The sequence below is a fragment of the Sturnira hondurensis genome, unplaced genomic scaffold, assembly GCF_014824575.4.
Source record: "Sturnira hondurensis isolate 20B ecotype Veracruz unplaced genomic scaffold, ASM1482457v3 Scaffold0021354, whole genome shotgun sequence".
Lineage (NCBI taxonomy): Eukaryota > Metazoa > Chordata > Mammalia > Chiroptera > Phyllostomidae > Sturnira > Sturnira hondurensis.
This window is the reverse complement of record NW_028093985.1, coordinates 5,382,583-5,406,728: the sequence shown is the minus strand read 5'-3', so window position 1 is coordinate 5,406,728 and position 24,146 is coordinate 5,382,583. Positions and strand designations below refer to the sequence as shown.

General features: G+C 34.9%; 1 protein-coding gene across 1 annotated transcript in view; it reads left to right on the top strand.

The window, feature by feature from the left end:
• AP3B1 (adaptor related protein complex 3 subunit beta 1) overlaps nucleotides 1-24,146 on the top strand; it is a 242,885-nt gene that overhangs the window by 206,041 nt on the left and 12,698 nt on the right. The window contains exons 23-25 of the mRNA XM_037032382.1: nucleotides 2,902-3,133; nucleotides 7,694-7,778; nucleotides 19,230-19,327. Of these exons, the coding sequence (XP_036888277.1) occupies nucleotides 2,902-3,133; nucleotides 7,694-7,778; nucleotides 19,230-19,327 (415 nt within the window). The remainder of the gene's footprint in view (nucleotides 1-2,901; nucleotides 3,134-7,693; nucleotides 7,779-19,229; nucleotides 19,328-24,146) is intronic.

Genomic DNA, 24,146 nt, shown 5'->3' with positions numbered 1-24,146 from the left:
AAAATCTTGTATGATCATCAAAAGGCCAAAGGAGAAGTCATAGGTCAGTTGCCCCATTACTTTGTATAGCCAAAATTTAAAATTTACCTAAGTATTTATTATATTTTAAATTGTTCACCCTTATAAGTAGGGCTTTTAGAAAAGTAATACTGTATTTTAATGATGCTTTGAAGACATTTTATCATTTTTCATATATGACATTTAACTTTCGGATTTTTGTTGATGAATTTTTAATTATTAATAAGGTTTTTAATGTAATCAGATGTCAGTGGCATAGTGAACATGTCAAGTAGATTAATATGTACTTTCACAATTATAATAGAAAACCTAGTTGGGACAGTACACTTGTTAGGAAACAATATTGATTAGGCTTTTTGAATTACAAATTGATTATTTTTAAAAGCTTGCCCATGTCAGGTCAAGTCACATGCCATACTTGGATTTGTCTTGGAAAGATGACTGAGGCGTGATTTTTAGAATGTACTGTGTTTCTCAGTTAAGATGCTGCCTCTCCTACTCAAGATTGAGGGGAGAATTTAACTAAAAGAAGTCCAAAGTTCAGTGGAAGGATAAACAGATAATTAGGCAAGAAAATACTGGGGTAGGGGAAGAATGAGGGACATTTTATTTTGCCAAATAATGTAATCATGATATGTAGGGTATAAGGAATAGAACAATGTGGTACTGGATTAATAGTTAAGTCCCCAAAATGTCTCTAAGTGCATAAATTATTAGAATGTTTGTAATTAAACATCACTGAAGCCATGTGTTCATTAGAGTCCACATGAGTGAAATCATATTATGTTTGTCTTTCTCTGACTGGCTTATTTCACTTAGCACAATGCTCTCCAGGTCCACCTATGCTGTTGCGGACGGCAAATTTTTTTTATGGCCAAGTAGTATTCCATTGTGTATATGTACCATAGTTGTTTTATCCACTTATCTACTCATGGACACCTGAGCTGCTTCCATATCTTGGTGACTGTAAATAATCCTGCAGTGAGAAAGGGTTCCCCTTGCTCCACATCCTCACCAGCACTTGTTGTTTGTTGATTTATTGATGATAGCCATTCTGACCAGTGTGAGGTGGCATCTCATTGTAGTTTTAATTTGCATTTATCTGGTGATTAGTGACATTGAGCATCTTGTCATATGTCTATTGGCCATCTGTATGTCCTCTTTGGAGAAGTGTTTATTCAGGTCATTTGCCCATTTTTTTAAGTGGATTGTTCGGGTTTTTGGTGTTGAGTTTTATAAGTTCTTTATAAATTTTGGATATTAACCCCTTATCAGATTTATAAGCACATATGTTCTCTCACTCAGTGGGTTTTATTTTGTTGATTGTCCTTTGCCATGCAAAAACTTTTTAGTTGATATAGTCCCATTTGTTATTTTTTTGTTTCCCTTGCCTGAGAAGGGGATACAGAAAAAATACTGTTATGAACAATGTCTGATTTTACTGCCCATGTTTTCTTCTAGAATTTTTATTGTTTTGGGTCTAACATTTAAGTCTTTAATCTAGTTTGAATTTATTGTTGTGTGTGATGTAAGAAGGTAGCCTAGTTTTATTTTTTCTGCACATATATTTGTCCAATTTTCTGAACACCATTTATTGAATAAATTATCTTTTAGCCCATTGTATGTACTTGCTTCCTCTGTCAAATATTAATAGACTGTAAAAGTGTGGGTTTATTTCTGGGCTCTCTATTTGGTTCCATTGATCTATGTGTCTGTTTTTATTCTAGTACCATGCTGTTTTGATTAGTATGATTTGATATTAGATAGTGTAATTCTTCCAACTTCATTCTTTTTTTTCTCAAGATTGCTGGTGCTATTAGGAGACTTTTGTGATTCCATATAAATTTTTGAAATATTTGCTCTATCTAGCTCTGTGAAATACATCATGAGTACTTTGATAGGAATTGCGTTGAATATATAGACTCAGCTAACAAGCAAAATAGAGACAGACTCACTGATAGAGAGTAGGCTGCCAGCTCTTGGTGCAGGGGGTTAGTAGGTGGAAAGATCAAGGAAAAATTACTCATGGACATGGACAGCAGTGTGATGATTGCAGCGGAGGAGGATAAATGGTAACAGAATACAATTAAAAGATTTTATTGTAAAAATAAAAGAAGAAAGGCTAGCATTAAATCCTGTGCAGGCTGTGGTTAAATATTTAGAGAAAAATGCTTGAATATGGAGTCAGTAAACTTATACCAGTTTCATACAAATTTTAAAAAATGGAATCGTGAAAGCTTTAGAAGAAAATGTAAGTAAAGAAGTTACCCGAGCTTAGAGTAGGGGAGATCTTTTTAATTATTAAAGCAGAGGAAGAAACCACCTTCAAGTAGATCATAGTCCTCAGTTTAGAGGGAAAGAAATTCAAGGTGAAAATAGTTAAAGGAAGTACAATTGAAAATTAAGGTATAAGATGTTCATCAGTGGCAGATAAGACTATCTTACAGTTCAAAACCCTGAGAAAATTAACTGACAAATTGTTAAAACTGGTAAGAATATTAGCAAGATGCCCAAATATAGTATACCTAGAAAAAACTAACAAAAAAAGTTTGTAAGCTCTAAAAAATTGAATATATTTGAATATATAATTGAGTATATTTATATACAAATATATGTGTTTTACTAGAGATATATTTTCAGAATATTGTAATATATGCCTACAGAGTACAGAAAAATTAATACTGCTTTGAAGGTATTTACTTTACATTTTAATATAATTTCTGACTTAATATTTGTGTGTGTGATGTCCCGCTAATGTTTGTTATTGTGGTTTGTATAATACCTTAGGGAAAGCAAATGTTAATATCATAAACTTTTACATATTTTTAAGAGAATTGTGAATTATATTTACTAATTCATATTTTTCTTTCACATGTACAACAGGTCAGTACTCCTGTCTGCATACCAGGGAAGACTCACGAGCTGCTTCATCGGATGAGCGGAAAAGGCCTTGCTGCCCAGTACCTCTTTTCAAGACAGCCTTGCATTTTTGGCCATAAGATGGTGTCTGTGCAAATAATATTGAATAATACTACAGATCGAAAGATCGAAAATATCCACATAAGAGAAAAAAAACTTCCTACAGGCATGGAAATGCACGTTTTTAATCCAATAGGTAAATATTCGCATTTGAAACTTTAACTGTATTTGATAATTAAATTTGTAAAAAGTAAAGTATATTTACATTTAAACTACATTTTTCTTTTACATTTTCAAAAGTTAAGTAGAATGCGTATTATTTTATTGACTATTAACATAATTTATGTTTGTTTTCCCTTTTTAAACTGAATTATTGTACACAGTACACAATAAAAACATGGTTTTGCCCTTAGGAATCAAATTCCACCAAGGGTAGTACCAATAATCATGAAAGGATGGGGCTGAGGGATCGAAATTGCCTCCTGTTTCACCTGTCTGCATCCCCTCTCCCACTGCCTCTCTGCCTCAGTTCCATTCCTGCGTGAGTTTAGTTTGTCTTTTTGCATGTAGAACCTGCCATTTCTCCCCTTCCCTGTTTCCTTTCATATTCCGTACATTGAAAAGTGAAGGGAATGACAAATGAAAGATATGTACTATTCTGTCTTCCTAGCCACACATACCAGGAAGTTCCTTTTTCTGGAATAAAACACAGGCTACAGCAGCACTGGGTCTTTAGTCCCACACACAGCACAGCCAGCAGGTGCTGAGCAGGCTGTCCTCAGAGGCAGCGTGTGCTTTCCAGGTACCTCAGTGCCTGTGACGTGGTGTCTTCTCACCAACGTCACTACCTTCCATTATTGAAGTATTGTACCAAAACTGTGCCTTTAAAAAATTGTGTAATAACTGTGTGTCTTATTTTGAGTGTAAAACAGGGTGATAATTAGAATGTCTGTCTCTGTTTCTGTTTTGTATCAGTGGAGACAACCCTAAAGTTTTGTTGGGAGAAGCTTCAGGCAAAATCTCAGTTAAAATTAATATAAAGCCCTGGCTGGGTGGCTCATTTGGTTGGAGCATCATCCTGTAACTGAGAGGTCGTGGGTTTGATTCCCCATCAGTGCACATACATAAGTGGCAGGTTATGTTCCTGGTTGAGTGGGTACGGTCCCTGGTCCAGACACATATGGGAGACAACCAATCAATGTCTCTCTCTCACATCAGTGTTTCTCTTGCTTCCTTTCTCTCTTCCTTCCTCTCTCTCTCAAAGCAGTGAAAAAAATATCTTTGGTTAAGGATTTTTTTTAAAAGTTATGTAAGGTTTCTGTCTCTGAATCCCTGAAATATTATAATCAGAAAGTTCCAAATGGTTCTTTTTTATAATACTTAAGTTGAGCAAAGGATTTTGTCCAGGACTGGTGCCTTCTTTATTCATTATTTCACATAGTTATTCTATTTTTCTTCACTTGGCCTCTTTGACATTGTTGAGTCCTTTTGTACAAATATAGTTTTCATGAGTCTTTCAGTAAGGAAATTATTCTTCATGTTATATTTTTACTAATAGATTGAAGATGCTAGATTTTTATAAGTAAGCAAAGCAAAGTAGAGATAAAATGAGGTGATTTAAGAACCCACTTATTACCCTCTATTTAAAAAATAATTTGGTAATTAAGACACTATTTAAAGAATATAGAGTAGTATCCTGATATTTATTTACTTAGTAAAGTATATATATAAATATATTAACATATGATATATTTCAAATTATTTTGTGACTATAGCAATTTGTGTTCTTTGATTGCTTAGAAGTCATGTCTTTTTCCCCAGTTAAAAAATTAAGAAGTGTCAAGCAGCTGATGTATGAATTGACTGAAGGTTGAAAATGTTATCCAAAGTTGAAAACAGTACAACAGTATTTACGTTTCCTTGAGTTGGCATAATGAGTTGACCTGAACTTTTGCTGGCCTGTGTAGAATAGAAGAAGTAAATAATGATAAATTTCATAGTCTAACCCTAATACAGAAATAAAATAAAATAAAATATTTATACCTTTGTCTCAGTATTAGTAGTAAGGTCTTGCTTTTTAGGCAAAATTTCAGCACTATAATGTTTTGTTCATTTAATTGCCATTTATTGAATATCCTCAAAATATAGAGTTCTTTCCCATGAAGTAGATATTTGCACAGAATACCACCTAGTCTCTTTCATCAGTAAATTACAGTAGAATTACAGAGTATGATGTGTCTTACTTATGCCTCTAAAAACATCTAAAAACTGCAACAGAAAAATACTGTATTTTCATATTTTTTGAAATAAAGGAGGTAAGATCATTGTTTTATCTAATAAGCACATATGCATATGTGAATGAGTTCAGCAGATTTCTTACTGGTCACTGATCTTTTTGTCTATAATATTTTAAGACTTCCTGTTTTTTTCCCTGCCTTTACTGTGAAACTGAATTCCTTGCAAGAATATTAGGAATTTGTCATACAAAAATGTATGACATTTCTGCCAAAGAGACCAATATATGAGATGTAAAACATACATATACACACACAGAAAGAGAGAATAGCCTTAGGCTGTTCAGTAACTTTATGTTAACAGTTGACAAGTTTGAGTTCAGCTAAGATTTTACCAGTTACTGACAACTGTCGCATCGAGGTAGATGGCCCCCTGTGTGATTTCTTTTTCGTTACAAACGGTGTGGTGTACTGGAGCCAGAGTTTTTCAGGCATTTCTATGTAACCCTCTCATGTATATGCAGTGATCCAGAGAAGTATCCAAATAAAGACACCTGCTCGAGTAAACTTCCCCAATTAGTAGGCTTCAAATATTTAAAAAGTTCATTATATGAATAATGTTATGCCGATTACTTTGTTCTTGAAGTATTCATATAATATAATAAAACATACCACTGATCACAAGCTGCCCTTCAGGATTAGATGGCACTAAACTCACATGTAATTATCTCAGCACTGACGATGATACTAAACTGTGTCAAAGAGCGCTGTCAACAGGGCACCTTGTGAACTGTCACTTTGTCAAATGAAATACAAGGATGTGTGATGTAGAGAGAGAGGTCTAAATCATGAATGCCATCATGTGACGGAGGTGACAACATTTGCTACCAGTGTGGTGCTCACCTGCCACCAGACCAGAGCCTGCTGTATCAGGGCACAGACGACAGCGTTAAGGACTCACTAAAGAACGGCCTCGAACAATGCGACTGACAGACCTGTGAACTAACTGATGGGGTGTAGATTTTGGAAAAATGTAAGGAAAAAAAGTACCATTGTAGTTATTCTACAATAACACATTTGCCGAAGATTTTGGCAGCAAGTCTTCTGGTACTTCCATAAATGCTAAGTTTATAGACAGAAGAAATTCAAACTGGAAAATTCAACTTACATAACACTAAACAAACCAAACAGCATTTAAAAATCACCTTCAAACAAGTGCCCTCTTACAATGCTTAGTCTTCATTGAGTCTGTAAAGCATAAACATACTTCTTAATATAATAAGTTGATTGAATTATTTTTTGTCCCATCTATACCATCCTCTCTGTCATGGTTAACAGTTCATGGAAATCATACTCATAAACAAGCCCTAGGATAGTCACAGCCTACTGGATTCGCACGTGTTTGCTAAGATATAACTACATATACCTGATAAGATACGTAAAATAGATAGAGCTAAATATAAAGCTATTGTACAGCGTGACAGCACTTACACTGAAGACTTAGCAGTGTGGGTAGCAGAAGTGGGTGGTATCTATTTAAATAATAGTATGTATAAATATTTATACTAAGAAGTATATATGTAAGATCTCCCATTCTTCATCTAACATACAGTCAGACTTTGGAATCCCAAACAGAATAAAAATTGTCATTGTCTTTAAGTTTTTATCATTGTGAACTGAAAAACACCAGTGTTGCATGTATATAACAGTTATTTCCTGCACTGGGTTAGTTGATAAAGTTTTTCGAAGGACACATGGACAAAGCCAAAGGGGGGTAGGATCAAAGGTGGGAGGTGGGGATGGCTGGGGTAGGGAGTGGAAAATGGAGACAACTGTACTTGAACAGCAATTAAAAAAAGAATTAAAAAATAAAAATTACAGATCTATAAAATATCTTTTTTTTCCAAGATAATCTGTCCCTAGATTTCCTTTCAGTAATTTTTTGAATAATACAGTTGGACTTACCATTTGATTTTTATAATGCCAGTTGTCTTAGTTAATTTCCGAGTATAACAAATTAATTTCTTCCAACTTTGCTTTATATTTACATCTTTAAATTTTTGCGTTTTGATTTTTTTCCAGTGGAAATTTGGAACATTGTTTAAAATTTTACTTTGTGTATCTAGATAAATATTTCATAGTTTTAAATACATGTTTCTTAAAAGTACACATAGCTCATCACAGCTGTTCGACACAGCATGAAATCTCCTTCTCTCCTTCCCTGCCTGTAGAGACAGTATTGTGAAACATGACGTTCTCAGGAAGAGGTACATTTCTGAAACAAAATGATGTAATGTGTTCATTGAAATATATGGGCAGAATTAAGTTGTGAAAGAAAGCCTTCAGTAGTGAAGTTACTTTATGATTTGCTTTAATATTCTTATTTTGAAAGTGTTTTTGTAAGCCATCATTAAATTTGACTATTATAACCATACTAGAAGCACTATGTAAGTTTTCAGTGTTTAGTTTGCCTCTTTTTCACATCCTTTGTGTTTTCTTGTCTAAATTATCTAATTTCCTAGAATCTCTTGAGCCTGAGGGATCCATTACTGTTTCAGTGGGTATTGACTTTTGTGATTCCACTCAGACCGCCAGTTTCCAGCTGTGGTAAGTTCAATTGTTTTTCTTTATTTTATATCACTTCTGAAGGATAGCAGAGCAACACTAAGCTCTCAACAGCTTTTTGCTTTGAGAGACAAAGGATTTAAACAAATGTGCCTTTGTTGGCAGCTGTTGGGCTGCCATGGAAAGGCTGCATAAGTTGTGTACAGGGTATGTATGTTCAGTATTCGTTCTACAACTACCCAGACAGTCTGCCATATGTGATGGGGATTCGCAGTTTGTTGGTCAAACTACTCATAATTTTTTTTTTTTACTTCTAACTGCAGTTTAGGAAATTTAGGAGAGAATTGATGAGGAATATTGAGGAGAAATAAAAAAAACTTTAATATTACTGACTAGCCCAGAGAAGATATCTTTTTAAATATTTTGTAGTTATCTTGAGCCTCCTAAGTGGAGAATTATTGATTGTGTCAGTACTTAAAACCCATACGTTTTTCCCTTTTTACTTTAACTTATTTTACAAAATGATTTTGATAAAATTCAAAAGAACATTTATTTAGTTGGTAAAGATTTCATAGGTGAATATTATTCAGAGGAGCTTTTTCTGGGATTGGGTTTTGTCATTATTAATTGTTTTTATATAATTTTATACATTTCCAGTGAAATCCAGAAACTATTAGCAATTGATACAACATTTATATTCATGCATATTTTAGAATTATCTTTGAATCCTTTTCTTTTATATTTTTCTGGTCTAGGTTATGTTTTTATTCTAAGAGAATGGAGACATTTATCTAAGCTTACTAGCTTAAAGCAGAATTTGTTATGGTAAAAACCTCCAAGTTTGGAAAATAGACATTTTTAAAAAGTTTGTAGTCAAATATCGTCAACCTTTCTTCTTCATATGCCTTTTCATTTTATGAGTAATTCAAGCCTAATATTGTGCCATTTATTGCCAAGAACCTACAAAGATGAATATAAGCAATGTAGCATAACACATTGATTTTATGCAGATCATCACCTTTATGTTTTGGGAGGTCTGCTATATTAGTGATATATAAAAACTGATTACTTTTCCCAACATTACCTAGTAATTGTTTATTATTTTTCTATTAGACAACACAGATCAATATTACTGAGCACGAGACTATGAGTCGCATCATTCTGAATAGATGTGCTTCCAACACCAGTGGTGATTTCATTTTCATCATTTCAACAATGTCAGCCCAATGACAAAGCTCATGTACCAAGTTAGGACAAAATTTAGAACTAAAAGAATTTTTTTCTCATTAAGTTGCCTAAAGAACATTATATATTTCTATATAAAGGGATTATTTTTTAAAAACTATGTTTTCATTGTATAGATTTCCTCTGTATCATTGGACGAGATTTGCATTTTGTCTTTCACAATTAACTAAGTCCTTTTAAAGATAAATGTGTAGGTGATACTTGATTGTTATCTTACATTGGGGAATGAACATGAACAGTGTTTTTCTCTATTTCTCTTAAACTAATGTTGAGAAAATGATGAATGTATTTTCCAAAGAAAATAGCTTTTGTTACTTTAAGTATGTATATTAATATGTTTTGCTGTTGTGAAGGTATAAATTAATTATTTATTTTAGATTTCATTAGGCACTCAAGCACACTGGATCAAAACAAATTTTGCGTGTGTGTTCCAAAAAGAACACTTTGTCTTGCATCAAATGTAATTGATCCTGAAGCAGTGTAATCACAATTACTCACTTTCTTAATTGGCCTGCCCAAAATCAGAAAATGGAAACCGATCCACAGTGTTTAAATCAATAGCTTCATAGTAGTGCTCGTGGGGTGGGGAGATAGTGGTAATGGGTAGATCAATTGGCCTTAGATGCCAATCACGGACTGTGCCTTTTGCATAGTAAATAGCATTTTTTGCTTAGTGATGTGTGCTGTATTAGTCTTGGTTCAATAAAAAGGGGGGGGTGGAGCAAGAAATAGCTGATACTGAATTTTTCCCTTGAAATACATTATACGGATCAATACATAAAATTATGGGTAATAAGAGCATATTTGATAAGAAGCCTTCAGAAATGGTGAGAACATGGACTATAAGTCCTTCAGGTATACTTCTATTTATTAAGAGAAAAGGAACAAGAGCAAAATGATTCTACTCTAGCTTCCAGATTAATTCTAAATCATTATAGTTATACAAGATAGATAGATAGAACTATTATATAGTTCTATGAATACTTGATATTAGTGTCTTTTTTTGCTCTGTATTTTAAATGGTCATCAGATTAACTCCTTGCTTAAATTTATTGAGATTGAAAATGTGTATAATATACAGGAATGTATCTCTAAAAATAGATGCATTGCATAAGCAGATCTTATCCTTGTAATTAGCAGATGTTAATGTATTAACTAGCACGAAAATAATATGGCTCGATTCGAGTTAAAGGGCTAAACTCTAGCAGCCACCCTTCTTTTTGCCCAAGATCCATTAAAAAGACAAAAAATAATTTTTTAAAGATTTTATTTATTTATCTTTAGAGGGGAATGGAAGGAGAGAGGGAAAGAAATATCAATGTATACTTGCCTCTCATGAGTCCCCTGCTGGGAACTGGCCAGCGACTCAGGCATGTGCCCTGACTGGGAATCGAATCTCGATCTTTTGGTTTGCAGGCCTGCGCTCAGTCCACTGAGCTACACCAGCCAGGCAAAAGTTTGAGGTTTACAATGTTAAAGCTACCCACTAAAATAATGCAAATATGATGTATTATAACCTCCAAACAACTAGAGACAAAAAGAAAAGGAGTGATTAAAACTTGATCAGTTTAACCAACGCTGGTGTGGCTCAGTGGATTGAGTGCCAGCCTGCAGTCCCAAAGGTCGTTGCTGGTTTGATTCCCAGTCAGAGCACATGCCTGGATCCAGGGCCAGGTCCCTAGTTGGGGGAGAGTGTGAGAGGCAACTAATTGATGTATCTCTCACACATCAATGTTTCTCTTCCTCTCTTTGTCCCTCCTTTCCTCTCTCTAAGACTAAATAAGTAAAATCTTAAAAAAAAAAGAATTGATCAGCTTAAAAAAGAAGGAGAAGAAAACGTGGTAAATAGAAAACAGAGTAAGTTGGCTGGAAGGTGTACACCTACTGCACCTGGTAGTTATCATGATTCATGGCAGGAGGTTAAATTCCCCTGGTATAAACATGTAACAAACAAAACTCAGCATATGCTATTTTTAAGAACCACTCCTAAACAACAATGACATAAAAATTGAGAATGAAAGATAAAATATATATATGTGGGTGTATATTTACTATCAGATAGATGATAAAAAGAAAACAGGGCAATAGTATCACTAGAAAAAAATTTAAAGCAGTTAGATTTTTTTTAAATTTCTATTCTTTCCAGTTATCCACAAAAATAAAACAATTACAACCTTTTCAATAACAAAGCTTTGTAATATATAGAGCAGAAACTATTAAATTGACAAAGCGATGATCATAGTGTATTTTAATACACACATCAGAAATTGACAAGTCCAGAATGGCTATCATAAACAAAGAAACAAACAACAAGTGCTGGAGAGGTTGTGGGGAAAAGGGGACCCTAGTTCACTGTTGGTGGGATTGCAGACTGGTACAACCACTATGGAAAACAGTATGGAATTTTCTAACAAAACTAAAAATAGAACTACCTTTTGACCCAGCAATACCACTGCTGGGATTATACCTTAAGAGTCCTGAAACACCAATCCAAAAGAACCTATGCACCCCAATGTTCATAGCAGCACAATTCACGATAGCCAAGAGTTGGAAGCAACCTAGATGCCCATCAGTCAATGACTGGATCACAAAACTATGCTACATTTACACAATGGAATTCTATGCCGCAGAAAGGAAGAAGGAACTCCTACCCTTTGCAACATCATGGATGGAACTGGAAAGCATTATGCTGAGAGAAATAAGCCAGGCGGTGAAAGACAAATATCATATGATCTCACCATTAACAGGATTCTAAACAAACCAAACAAGCAAGCAAAATACGACCAATGACACTCAAATATGGAACAGGCTGACAGGGTCCAGAGGGGAGAGGGGAGAGAATCATAGGGGAAAAGGGAATGGACTCACATGAACAAGTATAAAGGACACATGGACAATAACTAAGGGTGGGGGGTGGAAAGGGGAGGGAGGCGGGGAGCATGGGGCGGGGTCGGGCAGGGTTGGGAATATAAGACAGAAAACTGTACTTGAACAAGAATTAAATAAAAATTATATTTAAAAAAAAAGAAATTGACAAGTCGAAGAGGAAGATAGATATATATGTAGATAACATACAAGTAGATATAAACACAAATATATAAAATTCAGCAATTCAGTTTTAAGGTTGGTCTAAGAATAATATGTTTTCAAAGAATTCCTTGTTTTCTGAGTACAGAAAATACTCATTTTTAAAAAGACAAATGTACAAAAAGAGCAAGAGAGAAAAGCTATGGGCTAATGTGATTAAAGAAAAAAAGACACCTAAGAAAGATTAGAAAAGAGAAAGGTGATAAAACAGAAATCTAAATTACAAAATAATATTGTGTGCAATTCTATGCAATTAAATTGATGAATGGTTTCCTAGAAAACTATAAATTATGAATTTAAAATGTTAAATTATATCAGAACTTTAAAAAAGAATAACCTCTATATTATTTAAGGTTTTTTAGAACAAAGGAGAAGAAGGAAAGCATTCATGTCATTCTGCAAGGCTAGCATCACCCTGATTTTAAAGCCCAGAAGGATAGCCCATGAATGTGCAGACCACTTGGGGTTGTAAACTCAAAAGACTTTTGGGCCATACAAATTACCTGTCACTATATAAAGTATCAAAACCATTCCCTTTTAAGTCAGAAAAGCAAACAAGGTTTTGCTTTTCTCAACACTATTTCATATTATAATAGAAATTCTAGCCAATATGAAAGACAAGTAAAAACAGCTATAAATCCTAGAAAGAAAGATAAAATTATTGTTTTATAAATTTTATTTATTGATTTTAGAGAGAGAGAGGAATGGGGGTAGAGAGAGAGACAAACATTGATTTGTTGTTCCATGTAACCATCAATTTATTGCATATTTCTTGCATATACCCTGCCTGGGGATTGAACCCTCAACCTTAACATATCAGGACAATGCTCTAACCAACTGAGCTGCCTGGCCTATTTGATACAATTATCAACACAGAAATCTTAAATCAACAGAAAATCCATTTTTTAAGCTTAATGAGTTTAGAAATGTGTGCAAGTCATTTTATGAAAATCATTAATACTGGCTGGCGTGGCTTAGTGAATTGGGTGCTGGCCTATGAACCAAAGGGTTGCTGCTCCCATTCCCAGTCAGGGCACAAGCCTGGGTTGTCGCCCAGGTCCCAGTAGGGGGCACATGAGAGGCAACCACATATTGATGTTTCTCTCCCTCCCTTCCCCTCTCTCTAAAAATAAATAAAATCTTTTTTTAAAAGAAAATAACCTTTTTATATAGTAGGAATAACCAACTTTAAACCATTATAGATAAAATTATTTATAGGAACAACAAAAGGAATAAATTAACGAGAAATATATAAAATCTGTGTGGGAATTAAAACTTTCTTGAAAGCCATTAAAAGAAGATATAAATAAGATAATAAATATACTGTGTTCCTAAACAGGAGTCAGTATTCTCACTCAAATTATCCTTCACATTTTATGTGATTATAGGTCACATTTCAGTAGGCCCTTTTACAGAACTTGACAAATTTCTAAAATTCAACTGGAAAAGAAAATGTCCAAGAAAAATCAAAAGCAAAATTCAATAAAAAGAACCTTCCCCTATAATAATTTAAAAATATTCTCTAATACCACATGTATGTTTTTATTCAACATAATTGACTATTAGCACAGGAATCAGTGAAACAAAACGGAAAATTAAAAAAATTTATATATCATAAAAGTAACATTTCAAAGCAGTGTGGAAAGAACATCCCACTCAGTAAATGGTATGATGCCCATTGTCTGGGAAGAACAGAGGTAGCTTCCTTCCACATGTACCTCTAGAATAAATTCCAGGTGGGTTCATTATTTAGTCATAAAAACTGTAAAAGTGTTTATAATATAGCTAAATATTTCCGTACTCTTGGGGGCAGAAGTCTTAGGCAAGACACAGTAGCCCCCCCTCCCAAAGAAATATATGGAGAAAAATTATTGACAGGTTTAACTATTAAAAAATTTTTAAATTCTCTATAAAGAAGAAAAAATAGATACCCTCACAGGTGAGCGGTGGTGAGAAGGTATTGCAGCATGTTTAGCAGGCAAAAGTTGAATAACCAGACCATATAAAGAATTCTCAAAATCAATTAAAAAAGAATAGAAAAGTGGAAGAAAGGCTAAGAGTAGGCAGTTTACAAAAAAATGAAAATGGGCAATAATTATAAGATGCTCAGCTTCACTAACAGTGAGGGAAATAAAAATTATAACATTTTACCTGTCAGATTGGCAAAATGTTTAAATAATTTTAATATCTGGTGTTAACGAGGAAGGTAGAAAAAAGCGTGTATTCTTGTATATTGTTTGTGAGACTGTAAATGGCAGCTTTTTAAGGGCAGTTTGCAGCATCTATCAAAATGTTAAATATTCATACTCTTTACCTTAGCAGTTTCATTTTTTAAGGTATCAAGCCCAGGGAATTATTGGTGCTAGATCTATAGAACAAATAGATCTATCAAAGGATATTAAATAAGCTTTGTAATAGGGAAAATTGTAAATGAGAACCTATAGGCAAATGCTTAAATTATGACACATCTCTATTATGTATGTCAGTTTTGAGTATCTACTATGCATTTAGCACTATACTGGGTATGTTATTTCATTCAGCCATCAAAACTAGCCTGTAAGGTTAGTGCCATTTTTCTCACTTTGTAGATGAGGAAACTTGAGTCCCACAATGTTTATACCTAAAAAATTGACCAATTTGGATCCTAGGAGTGAGTGGAGTGAGATTTTATGTAGTAGAAGTATATGCATTACAGTTAAATGTATAGCAGGTAGAATTTTGTCTTACTTTAAACTATTATGCAATCTGATCCCATGTAACTATGCTATTTAGAGCAAGCTAATAATAGTACTTCATCGATCTGGTAAAATATTGTCTAATAAATTATTGTCTATCATTACTCATTTTGCATCATTTCCTCTTCATATCATGATACCTGTGTTGAGCCCTATGTTCAAACAAAGGAAATGAGAAGAAAACGAGAGGTGAACAAAGGCAAAGAAACGCTGCAGGGAGAGAAGAGAATGACAAAAAGGAGAGGGCGAAATAGTCAAAAAGGAAACACACAGAAAACAGGACATCGTAAAACACTGACACACAGTGAAAGTCAAGTTTCTCTAAAATAAAGGGGAAGCTTTGCATCTTGTTTTAGTCAAAGCCAAATCTTCCTTAGAAGCGGAAACTGGCTTTTAAGTATGTTATGTATTAGTTATATTAATTATATTTTGCATTCACTTGTGTGTAACAGAAGCCCAGCTGTAGTGGATTAACTAAATAGCAGTTTATTATTTTCCTAGTACAGGAACAGAAATCAGGAGTTAAGCTGCTGGAGTAGCTTCATAATGTCTTCAAGCATATCAGGTCTTTCCAACTTTTTGTTCCATGTGATATTTTCATTAGCATAGTCCACTCATCCTCATGGTCACAAGATGGCTGCTGTGCTTCCGTCTGTAATTAAACAGAAGACACTAGGAAAGATAGCCTAGTAATATCATTTCACCTAGTGGTCCTCCGAACTTTTTTTTTTTAAGATTTTATTTATTTATTTATCTTTAGAGGGGAAGGAGAGAGGGAGAGAAACATCAATGTATGGTTGCCTTTTGTGCGTCCCCTGCTGGGAGTGGGCCTGCAGGGAACTGGACTACAACCCAGGCATGTGCCCTGTCTGGGAATCGAACCGCGATCCTCTGGTTCGCAGGCCCGCGCTCAATCCACTGAGCTACACCAGCCAGGGCCGAACTTTTTAATTGTGTACATCTATTAGTAAAATATTTCTTCCATGCATTCCCCATATGTATACATGTACTTTTCAATTATACATGTGTAGTATTTTTCTCACTGTGCTAACATTATGTATGTGCTAAAATACATACAGAAAAATGTGTTCAAATGAAATGAGAAAAAAAATAATAGGTTCTTTCTCAGTGGATTTTCTATTTCAGTGCAGACCCTTGAGCTTTCCACTTTGATGAACACTGACTTTTTTCAGTCTTTTGAAGGCGAAACTCTATTTAATATTAAATTAGTTCGTTGTGTATATCTCACATGTATATATAGCCCTGTCTATGTACTCCTTCACCAGCCTTTATATGTTTCTCTTAATGTGACTTTGCCTCCCACCCACTACATCGGGAGTGGACTCATCTTTCAGAAGTGGACTCATCTTTCCCCTCCACACTTCTGTTTTAACCACCTCTTCTCTGCTGTTCTCGGAAGCATCCTATCCATTCCAGGGCTGACCCGTTTGCTTCATGCTCATGCTCTTAATCCCGACCTCATTTACCTCCTCTTCAGACCTTGCTTTGTCAGTTATTCCTTTGTTTCTTCCTCTTCACTGGCTTTTCCCTCTCAGCCTTTAAACGTGCTCGGGTGTCTTTAAACATCCTTTTGCCTCTGCCTCCCCGTGAAGCTTCTGCTGCTTTCTACTGCCAATTTCCCATTCAACTCACTGCATCCTGTATTCCTCCTCCCATCCAAACTGCCTTGCTAGGGTCAGCAGTTACTCTTGCTTCTTTTTATTCCTGCCTGCAACACCTGACCCACACCATTTTTCCCTGTCCACTCTTTCCCAGTCTCTTCTGCAACTTGCAGTTCTTCCATTTTTACGTAAATGCTGGTCTTCCCAGGGTTTCTGCCTTGTCCTTTTTCTTGGTGTATCCTCTTCCTATGTGACCTTACCTACTTAAAAGACTTCCACTCTTCCCTGTACCACTCTGATTTCTTCCAGACTCATATATACTGCCCTGACATGCTTTCTGATTCTTAATTTGTGTTTCCAATTATCTGTTAAATATCTCTTCCTGGGTAACTCAGCAGTGCTCAAAATGTATGATTAAAGCAAAATCACTTTGTTGAATCCCCCAGACTCCTCTTCTTCAGTAGTTGTCATCCTCCCAATTGTTCGCATTAGAAGTTACATAGTCTCTTCCCCCCATTCATCACCAGATCTGTCCCTTTTAACTGTACAGTACCCCCATCCTCCCTTTGCTCAGTCCTATCCACCCAAGGGAAGCAGCCGTATACAGTGGAATATGAATGTGTATTCATCAGACCTTGGAGCAAAAGAGACCTGGGTTCAGATCCCAGTCCTGACACTAGCTGTATGACCTTGGGTGTGTTGTTCAACTTAATCAATAAATTGGAGGTAACAGAAGCTAACTCTTAAAATCATGTTTAGGATTTACTAAATAAAACACACATCCAGTGCTAAAATCCCCTACCTAGACTACTGAATTAGATGCCTAACTGACCTACCTGCCTTGGGTTTCTCCTCTATTCCACCTTATGCATTGCCACCAGTTTCTAAAACACAAATGGAATCATTTATTTTGCTGTGTCAGAAATTGCTGGTAGTTTCCTATTGCTTCAAGAAATATTGGAACACCTTTGATTTAAATTATATGAGTAAAGTAGTCATAAACTTTGTCATACCAATGAGAACACTTCAGGGAATGAAAGGAGACATTAGCTGAACTGGTTTCCAGAACAACAGCTGTAAACTGGGGCTGTCCTGGGAGAACTGGGACAAGTGCTTGTGCTGTGTGTGGTATTCTCTGCAGTGTTCCCCCAGCCTCATCTCATGACGCACCACACTGCCCACTATTTCCAAAACACAAGTCTACAATGTCCAGGATGCCCCTCTCCTTCCTTTTAGAAATAGACCTACCTTTGCCTCCTGCAGTGTTAATCAGCCCCTTTTCCAGGGACTGTGACATTTCCACATGTCTCTAATGAAGCACTTACGTTCTATTACAAGCGTGTCTCGCACTAGACTTGTGAACTTCAAGGGCCAATCTCACTTGTCTTTAACTCTGTGCATGGAGTTGCACAGAGCAGGGGATCAAGTTTGTATTCAGTATCCCTGGTTGGTGTGGCCCAGTGGGTGGAGAGCCAGACTGTGAACCGGTTCGATTCCTGGCCAGGGCACATGCCTGGGTTGTGGGCCAGGTCCCCAGTTGGAGGTGTGTGAGAGACAACTGATTGATATTTCTCTCCCTCTCTTTCTCCCTTCCCCTCTCTCTAAAAAACAATTAAAATCTTTTTTTAAAAAAAGTTTGTATTCAGTAAATGTTTATTAAATTAATAAATAAATTGGATTTATTGTTTAGCCTTCGGTATTTCACAAAACATTCTTTTTTAAAAATCTAGTCTACACCATAAAAATACAAGGCAGCTTTCAAAAATACAATATTTAATAACAAAATAAAATGGATATCCTTTCTTTCTTCATATTACATTATTTATCCCTACCCTACCTTTCAATAAATTGTTTCTTAACCTGACGTTTAGTATTTCTTATCCCCAATCCCCATCTCCCGGTCCACCTCCCCACACCGGCCCAGTTCTAACACAGAAGTAGCTGTCCTTCTGTAGGGCTTTCAGGAAAGCTTTTGCTTTCTCAATAAACAGAAACGGATTTGCTTGGCTCAGTTATTCACTGCTCTTCCATTGTCACCCTTCCATCTTCAGTGGAATATAAAAGCGTTGCCCAGAAATGCAGCAGCCCTGTGGTGTCCGTGAGGATGAATGCCATGAGGATGAATGTCAGTGAGTGAAAGCCAGAGAAACCTGGGTCCCTAACAGCATCTTTAAGCCATTGAACCAGCCTTTGGTTTGTGACTCCAGCACTTGTTGAATACTGAACAAAAAGCTGCTGTATCTCAAGAAATTGTTAGTTGCTGTCTCTGCTTATTTGCAGCCAAATACATTCCTAATTGATACATTCATCAACCTACCTTCCAACATGTAACTTAATTTTTTTAAAGCAGGTCTAGTCATTTCTGTGGAGAGTAGTGTTAAGATTTAAATGAACACATGTACAAGTACAAAGTTGCCTATATTTGGAAATAATAACTTTCACCACATGTTCCTCAATAATTTCAGCAACTAACACCACCAGAAAATCAGGGTTTAAAAGAGAAATCTTAATCATTTAAGACTAAAATATTCCTCTGCTAATAGGGGATATTTGCCCTTGCTGATTATCTGTTTTTAAAAAACTATTTCTGGAAAAATTATTTTCCAGTTGGAATAAGAGCTGTGTTTCTCTATGAATAGCATTGAGAAAATTTTCCAGCCTTTTTAGATGTGATATTTAATCCAAGATCTTAATACTGTTTTCTGTGATGGCATATGCTTTCATTACATCTATTTAACTGCATGGTATTAAGAGTGTTTGTTTAGTAAGCATTTAGTCAGCTTTCATGTGTTTTTTTTCCTTAGTACCAAGGATGATTGCTTCAATGTTAATATTCAGCCACCTGTTGGAGAACTGCTTTTACCTGTGACCATGTCAGAGAAAGATTTTAAGAAAGAGCAAGGTGAGAGATTACTATAGTTTACTAGAAACTGACATCCCAAATAATAACTGTTGTTCTGGCCGGTCTCTAAAATAAATTACCATATACGTATAGCTATTAACAGATGTCAGTACACAATCTTCCAGTTTTGGGTAATGCTTTCCTTTTACAATATAAAATAACCTTAAAAATTATGTTTGTCTACCTTCCTGGCATATCTGAAAATTGATTAATATGTCTTTAAAATAGTAAATTGGTTCATAATTAACTTTTCAATTCTGAAAGTTGTGATTTGTCAACTTAGTGACATGTTCATGTGTTTTGTATTAGTGAAAATGTCATAAATTTGGGACTCACCAAAGTCCTACCACTATAAATGTTACATTTCTGTTTTTTTCTTTTACTATGGAATTATTTTTCACGTCCTACTAACCTACTTTTCCCTGCACACATTAGAGTGACTTACCCTCCAAAGTGAAGTCCTAATTATAGCATTAAAACACTCTCATTTTCTTTTGACCTGATTCTTGACTAAAGAAATGTTGTGTTGTCAGATTGTATCCAGACCGAACTGTTTTAAAATTTGCACCTAAAAAGAAAATATTTTTAGCAGAATGGAAGAATTAATATCTTGTGCTTGCCCCAGCGTTGAGTGTAACCTCTAATATGTATGAGTAAGGGAAAGTAACTTCTGAATTTATGTGTTTGATTAAGGATATTATCTATAAAACTGGGACATATTTAAATGGTGTAGTCAGCAATTCTTTAAGGTTTATGGGAACCTAAGCCATGTTTTTCTCTGGAGGGGGTTATCAAACAAAGATGCCTTTGACTCGAGTTCATTGATTTGTGTTTGCCAAGTTCCCAGAAAGTACTAGGCACACACAAATACCTGCATCTAAGGAAAAGGGCATGAAGATTTTTTATGCTATAAGTCTGTGTAATCCACAATGTTTAAAAGACCTGTTGTAGAAGACTTTCACTGTAAATGAAGAGTAACCTTTTATTCTTCTGCCTAATTTTTAAGTGATAAAAAAAAGAATGGCTGAATTTGTGTTTGCATTTGCTTTTCTTGGGAGTCGATTATAGTCATCTTTGTAATTTTATTCTTCTATTGACAAATTGAATTGATTCTTACATTTGCTATTCTTGCCCTTTGCTGGCTAAAGCCTGCCTCTCTGCTTTACACCTGCTCAGCAAACCAAGGTGAGTGGCGCACAAGTGACTGAATAAGGCACTCTTATTGGGCACATTTATTGTTAAGGGGATATTGCTTTTTTTTTTTTTTTAAGAAAAGTAGAGCCAAAGCATATCTAAAGCAGCAGATTATTTTATACCCTTTCTCTCCCTCAGCTTTGGTTTAGAATTTCTATCAAGTTTTTTGTGCTCTGCTGTGACTGAGGGATTTTTCCCTGACTAGCCATACAGAACCGTAAATGCATAAGAGAGGTGCGCTTAGAGAACAGCTGCGGTTCTCTGTGGAGTTGTTGCCAGAATTCCTTTTTCTTCTGCCATTTTACTTCTGTGGTTGTTGATTATTTGTCTGAATAAATCTGGCAGCTGTTTGCTCTGTTTAATAGAGCAGAAAGGCCACTCTGAGTAAAGCTATTTGAAAATTTGCTTATATGAAGTATTTGTAGATCCTTGCAAGTCTCTTGGTGTTTCTGTATCATTCCGTCTGTCTTCCTGAATTCATTCTTTGACATGGGACTTGATGCTGGCAAATTTACCACAGGTTTAAAGAGGATTTTCAATAGCATCTCTTTAGTTATAGATTTCAACCGATTTGGTAATAGAGGTCTCAGTTCTCAACTTTACACATGTATTTGCTTGTTACACTAATCATGGACGAGCTTAGCTTGTTTCACAAAAGATACCTAGGAATAGCTCACTAACTGAAAATCCTACATCAGAAGACAAATCCGTCCTTAGTATTTTATCACAGCGAACTTCTGGAAGGCAAAATGCCACTAAATGTGAGCACTGTCTGTGTGTGTCGTTACCTGCTGGTTTTAACCTATATTTCTACTTTAAATGAAGTGAATTTACTTCGTACTTCATTTCACAAGGCATATATATATTCTAAGACTAAAGAAATGCATTAAATGTGTTATTTTGGATTTAACTGAAAAAATAAAAAATGAGGAATACGTTCTAGTTTATACTGAAAATGTACATAATTAAAAGGTGTGTACAATAACAAATAAGAATGCTTGTAACAGATTGTATAAATATTTTTAATAAAAAAGTTTTGTTTCTAATATACACTCTGATCTGTCACTTTTTCTCAGTAGCTGGCATTTAGAGTTCATGGCCAAAGACGCATGTTTCTTGGATTGACAGTCAGTGTGCTAAATGAAAGATTGTTTATCCTGTATATTCATACTATTCATATTCATAGTAGTCATCTTATAAGCCTTCATCAGAAGCATAATTTTTTCACTGCTTTGAGTTTTGAGCCTGGCAAAGTGAGTTAATGGTCTAGCCACGGGATGATTTCAGTACTGTAAATAACAAAGACCTTTCTTTGTTACTACTTAACAAATTTTAATTTAGACCTAAACCAGTTCTTATTCCAGACTGCCTCTTCCTATTCGTTTTCTCCTTATGAATTAAATTGAAAATCTAAAACCAAGAATTATTTTATTTTTTACATTATTTGTTTTGTATTTAAGTAGTTAATTACAACTGCTTAACCTAAATTAAGTGCTGTCTACTGCCTCCCCCAAATTTAAGTAAATTCTAATGAAGCAACAAATTCTGTAGTCTGACAATTTTTAAGTATTTTTCCAATAACTTTATTATGTATGAGCAGGCTATATAGTGTGTTAAAGTCTGGTTTTATAGGAGAAACTTAATGATACCTTGGCATATTTTCTTTCTTGTTAATTTGAGAATACCTGATATATATTCATTTAGAAAAATTTCTTGTTTAAGAAATGTAGAATGTTTACTTAATTTTATTATGATTTATGCATCCATCTTATGGGTTCCTAGCTAGCAAGATGCTAATTCTTTAAATGGTCAGACATTTACTATTTTCTGGCCCTTAACTACCACAAGCAATCATATTTGATGCCCCTTAATTAGAGCACCTTTTTTTCTTTCCAGGTTCTTTTTCCACCTCAGCAATCGAGACAATACATTTGCTTACCATGCTGCTCTCCTAAGTGTTCTTTTGCATGTAAATTAATCTTGATTCAGTTTACACTGTCATGCTGAGTGGTACAAATTGCCTATAACAATAAAACAGCATGAGTTAAAAATAAAGGGGGGTGGGAATGCAGATTGAATGTGTGCCTTACTTGATAGGATGTTACTTTGCTTTATGCCAATACATTAGCTGACGATAATGAATCTTCTGTTCTGAAAAGCATGGTTTAGTTGATTTTTTTAATTTTACTTCAATGGAGCAGTACCTTGTCTTTTATAGACCAAGTTAGACAAACCATTAATGACAAGAGTGTTAAGGTTAAATATGAAGCAATGCATTCACTTCTCTGAGTGCTATCCATCTTTCCATTTACAGGAGCTTGACAAAAGTACTGGCTTTGTACAACATTTCCTTTAATTACATGCTGCGGGAAACAGGCTTTTAACATAAACATAGTTGCATTCATTTATTCAGCAGTTGCTCTTCAATAGAGCTTAATGGAGAAGGTTTAAATCCTAAATGAGTACACACATCTCTCAGCAGTGTTATGTCAGCAGCCGCTGCGCTTTCCTTAAAAGCAGCGCTTGACTGTTTGTGTCGTTTTTAAAGCTTTTGCCTCATATTGAAGTTAAACAGTCTAAGGCAGAACCTAGTGTCCCCAAGTTTGAAAGTGGCTAGTAAAAACTGCTCTTTGTTAAAAGCTAGATAAGTCTTTTTACAGTGTTAGGGTTTAGTGCCTTCATACTGCTAATCATACGGATTTTTTAAATCATTGGGTTACATTTGCAATAAATAACTAAATTAAATACACACCCCTGAAGGTGCAGGTCTTTTGAAAACAGGAAATCAAATTTTACTCTTTTCATACATTTTGTAAACTATTGTGCACATATTAAACATCTCAGAAGATTACTGCCATTGTTAGTAGATATTGTTAGTAGATATTGTTAGGTGTCAGTGACTTATATCGCAGATCCAGATATATGTCATTTATTATAATTATGTTTTATTTTAACCCAGGTCCTAAATCTCAGTATTTGTTCCAGGTGTATGGTATGTTATTAAATATGTTCAGTGAACATTTTTACATGAGATTTTGGTATTAATGGCATGTCTTCCGTTAACTCTATGGCTTTTGCTCATGATTTTGCTTAAGTTAGTGTCTTTCTTAAATACTTACTTGAAATGTCTCTGGGATTTAAGGTTTTCCCATTCACATAATTTTCTTTGTTTTCAGTGCTTTTGCTTCAGAAATTTCAGTTGGTGTTTTTGTCAGGAACCATAGTGCCATCCACTAGGCAAACACTGTTACCACTGAGTGTCGCTTGAATGTTTTTTAGAGCCTGTTCAGTGACTCTCAGTCCTTGTTGAGATAACTTGGGTCCATTGTATCGAGGCCATTCGTCAGGTGATGGTGCTAGTTGTTTTGGAATCACTTGGATTTGCTTTCAAGCAGCATTTTTAGCAAAAGAAACCTTTGCATGAAAAGGAGAGGAGAAAATTCTTTAAAAGTAGAAGCTTAATAGTTTACATCAGCCAAATTAATTTAGTCTATTCTAAAGGGACTGAAATTAGAATTTCATTTTTGTAATTGTGTTTTTATCCTATAGTATTTAAAATTAGATTTGTTAAGAGTGATGTTTGACTGTATTTTTACATGTTCTCCTACCTAATAAAATTTTTTTT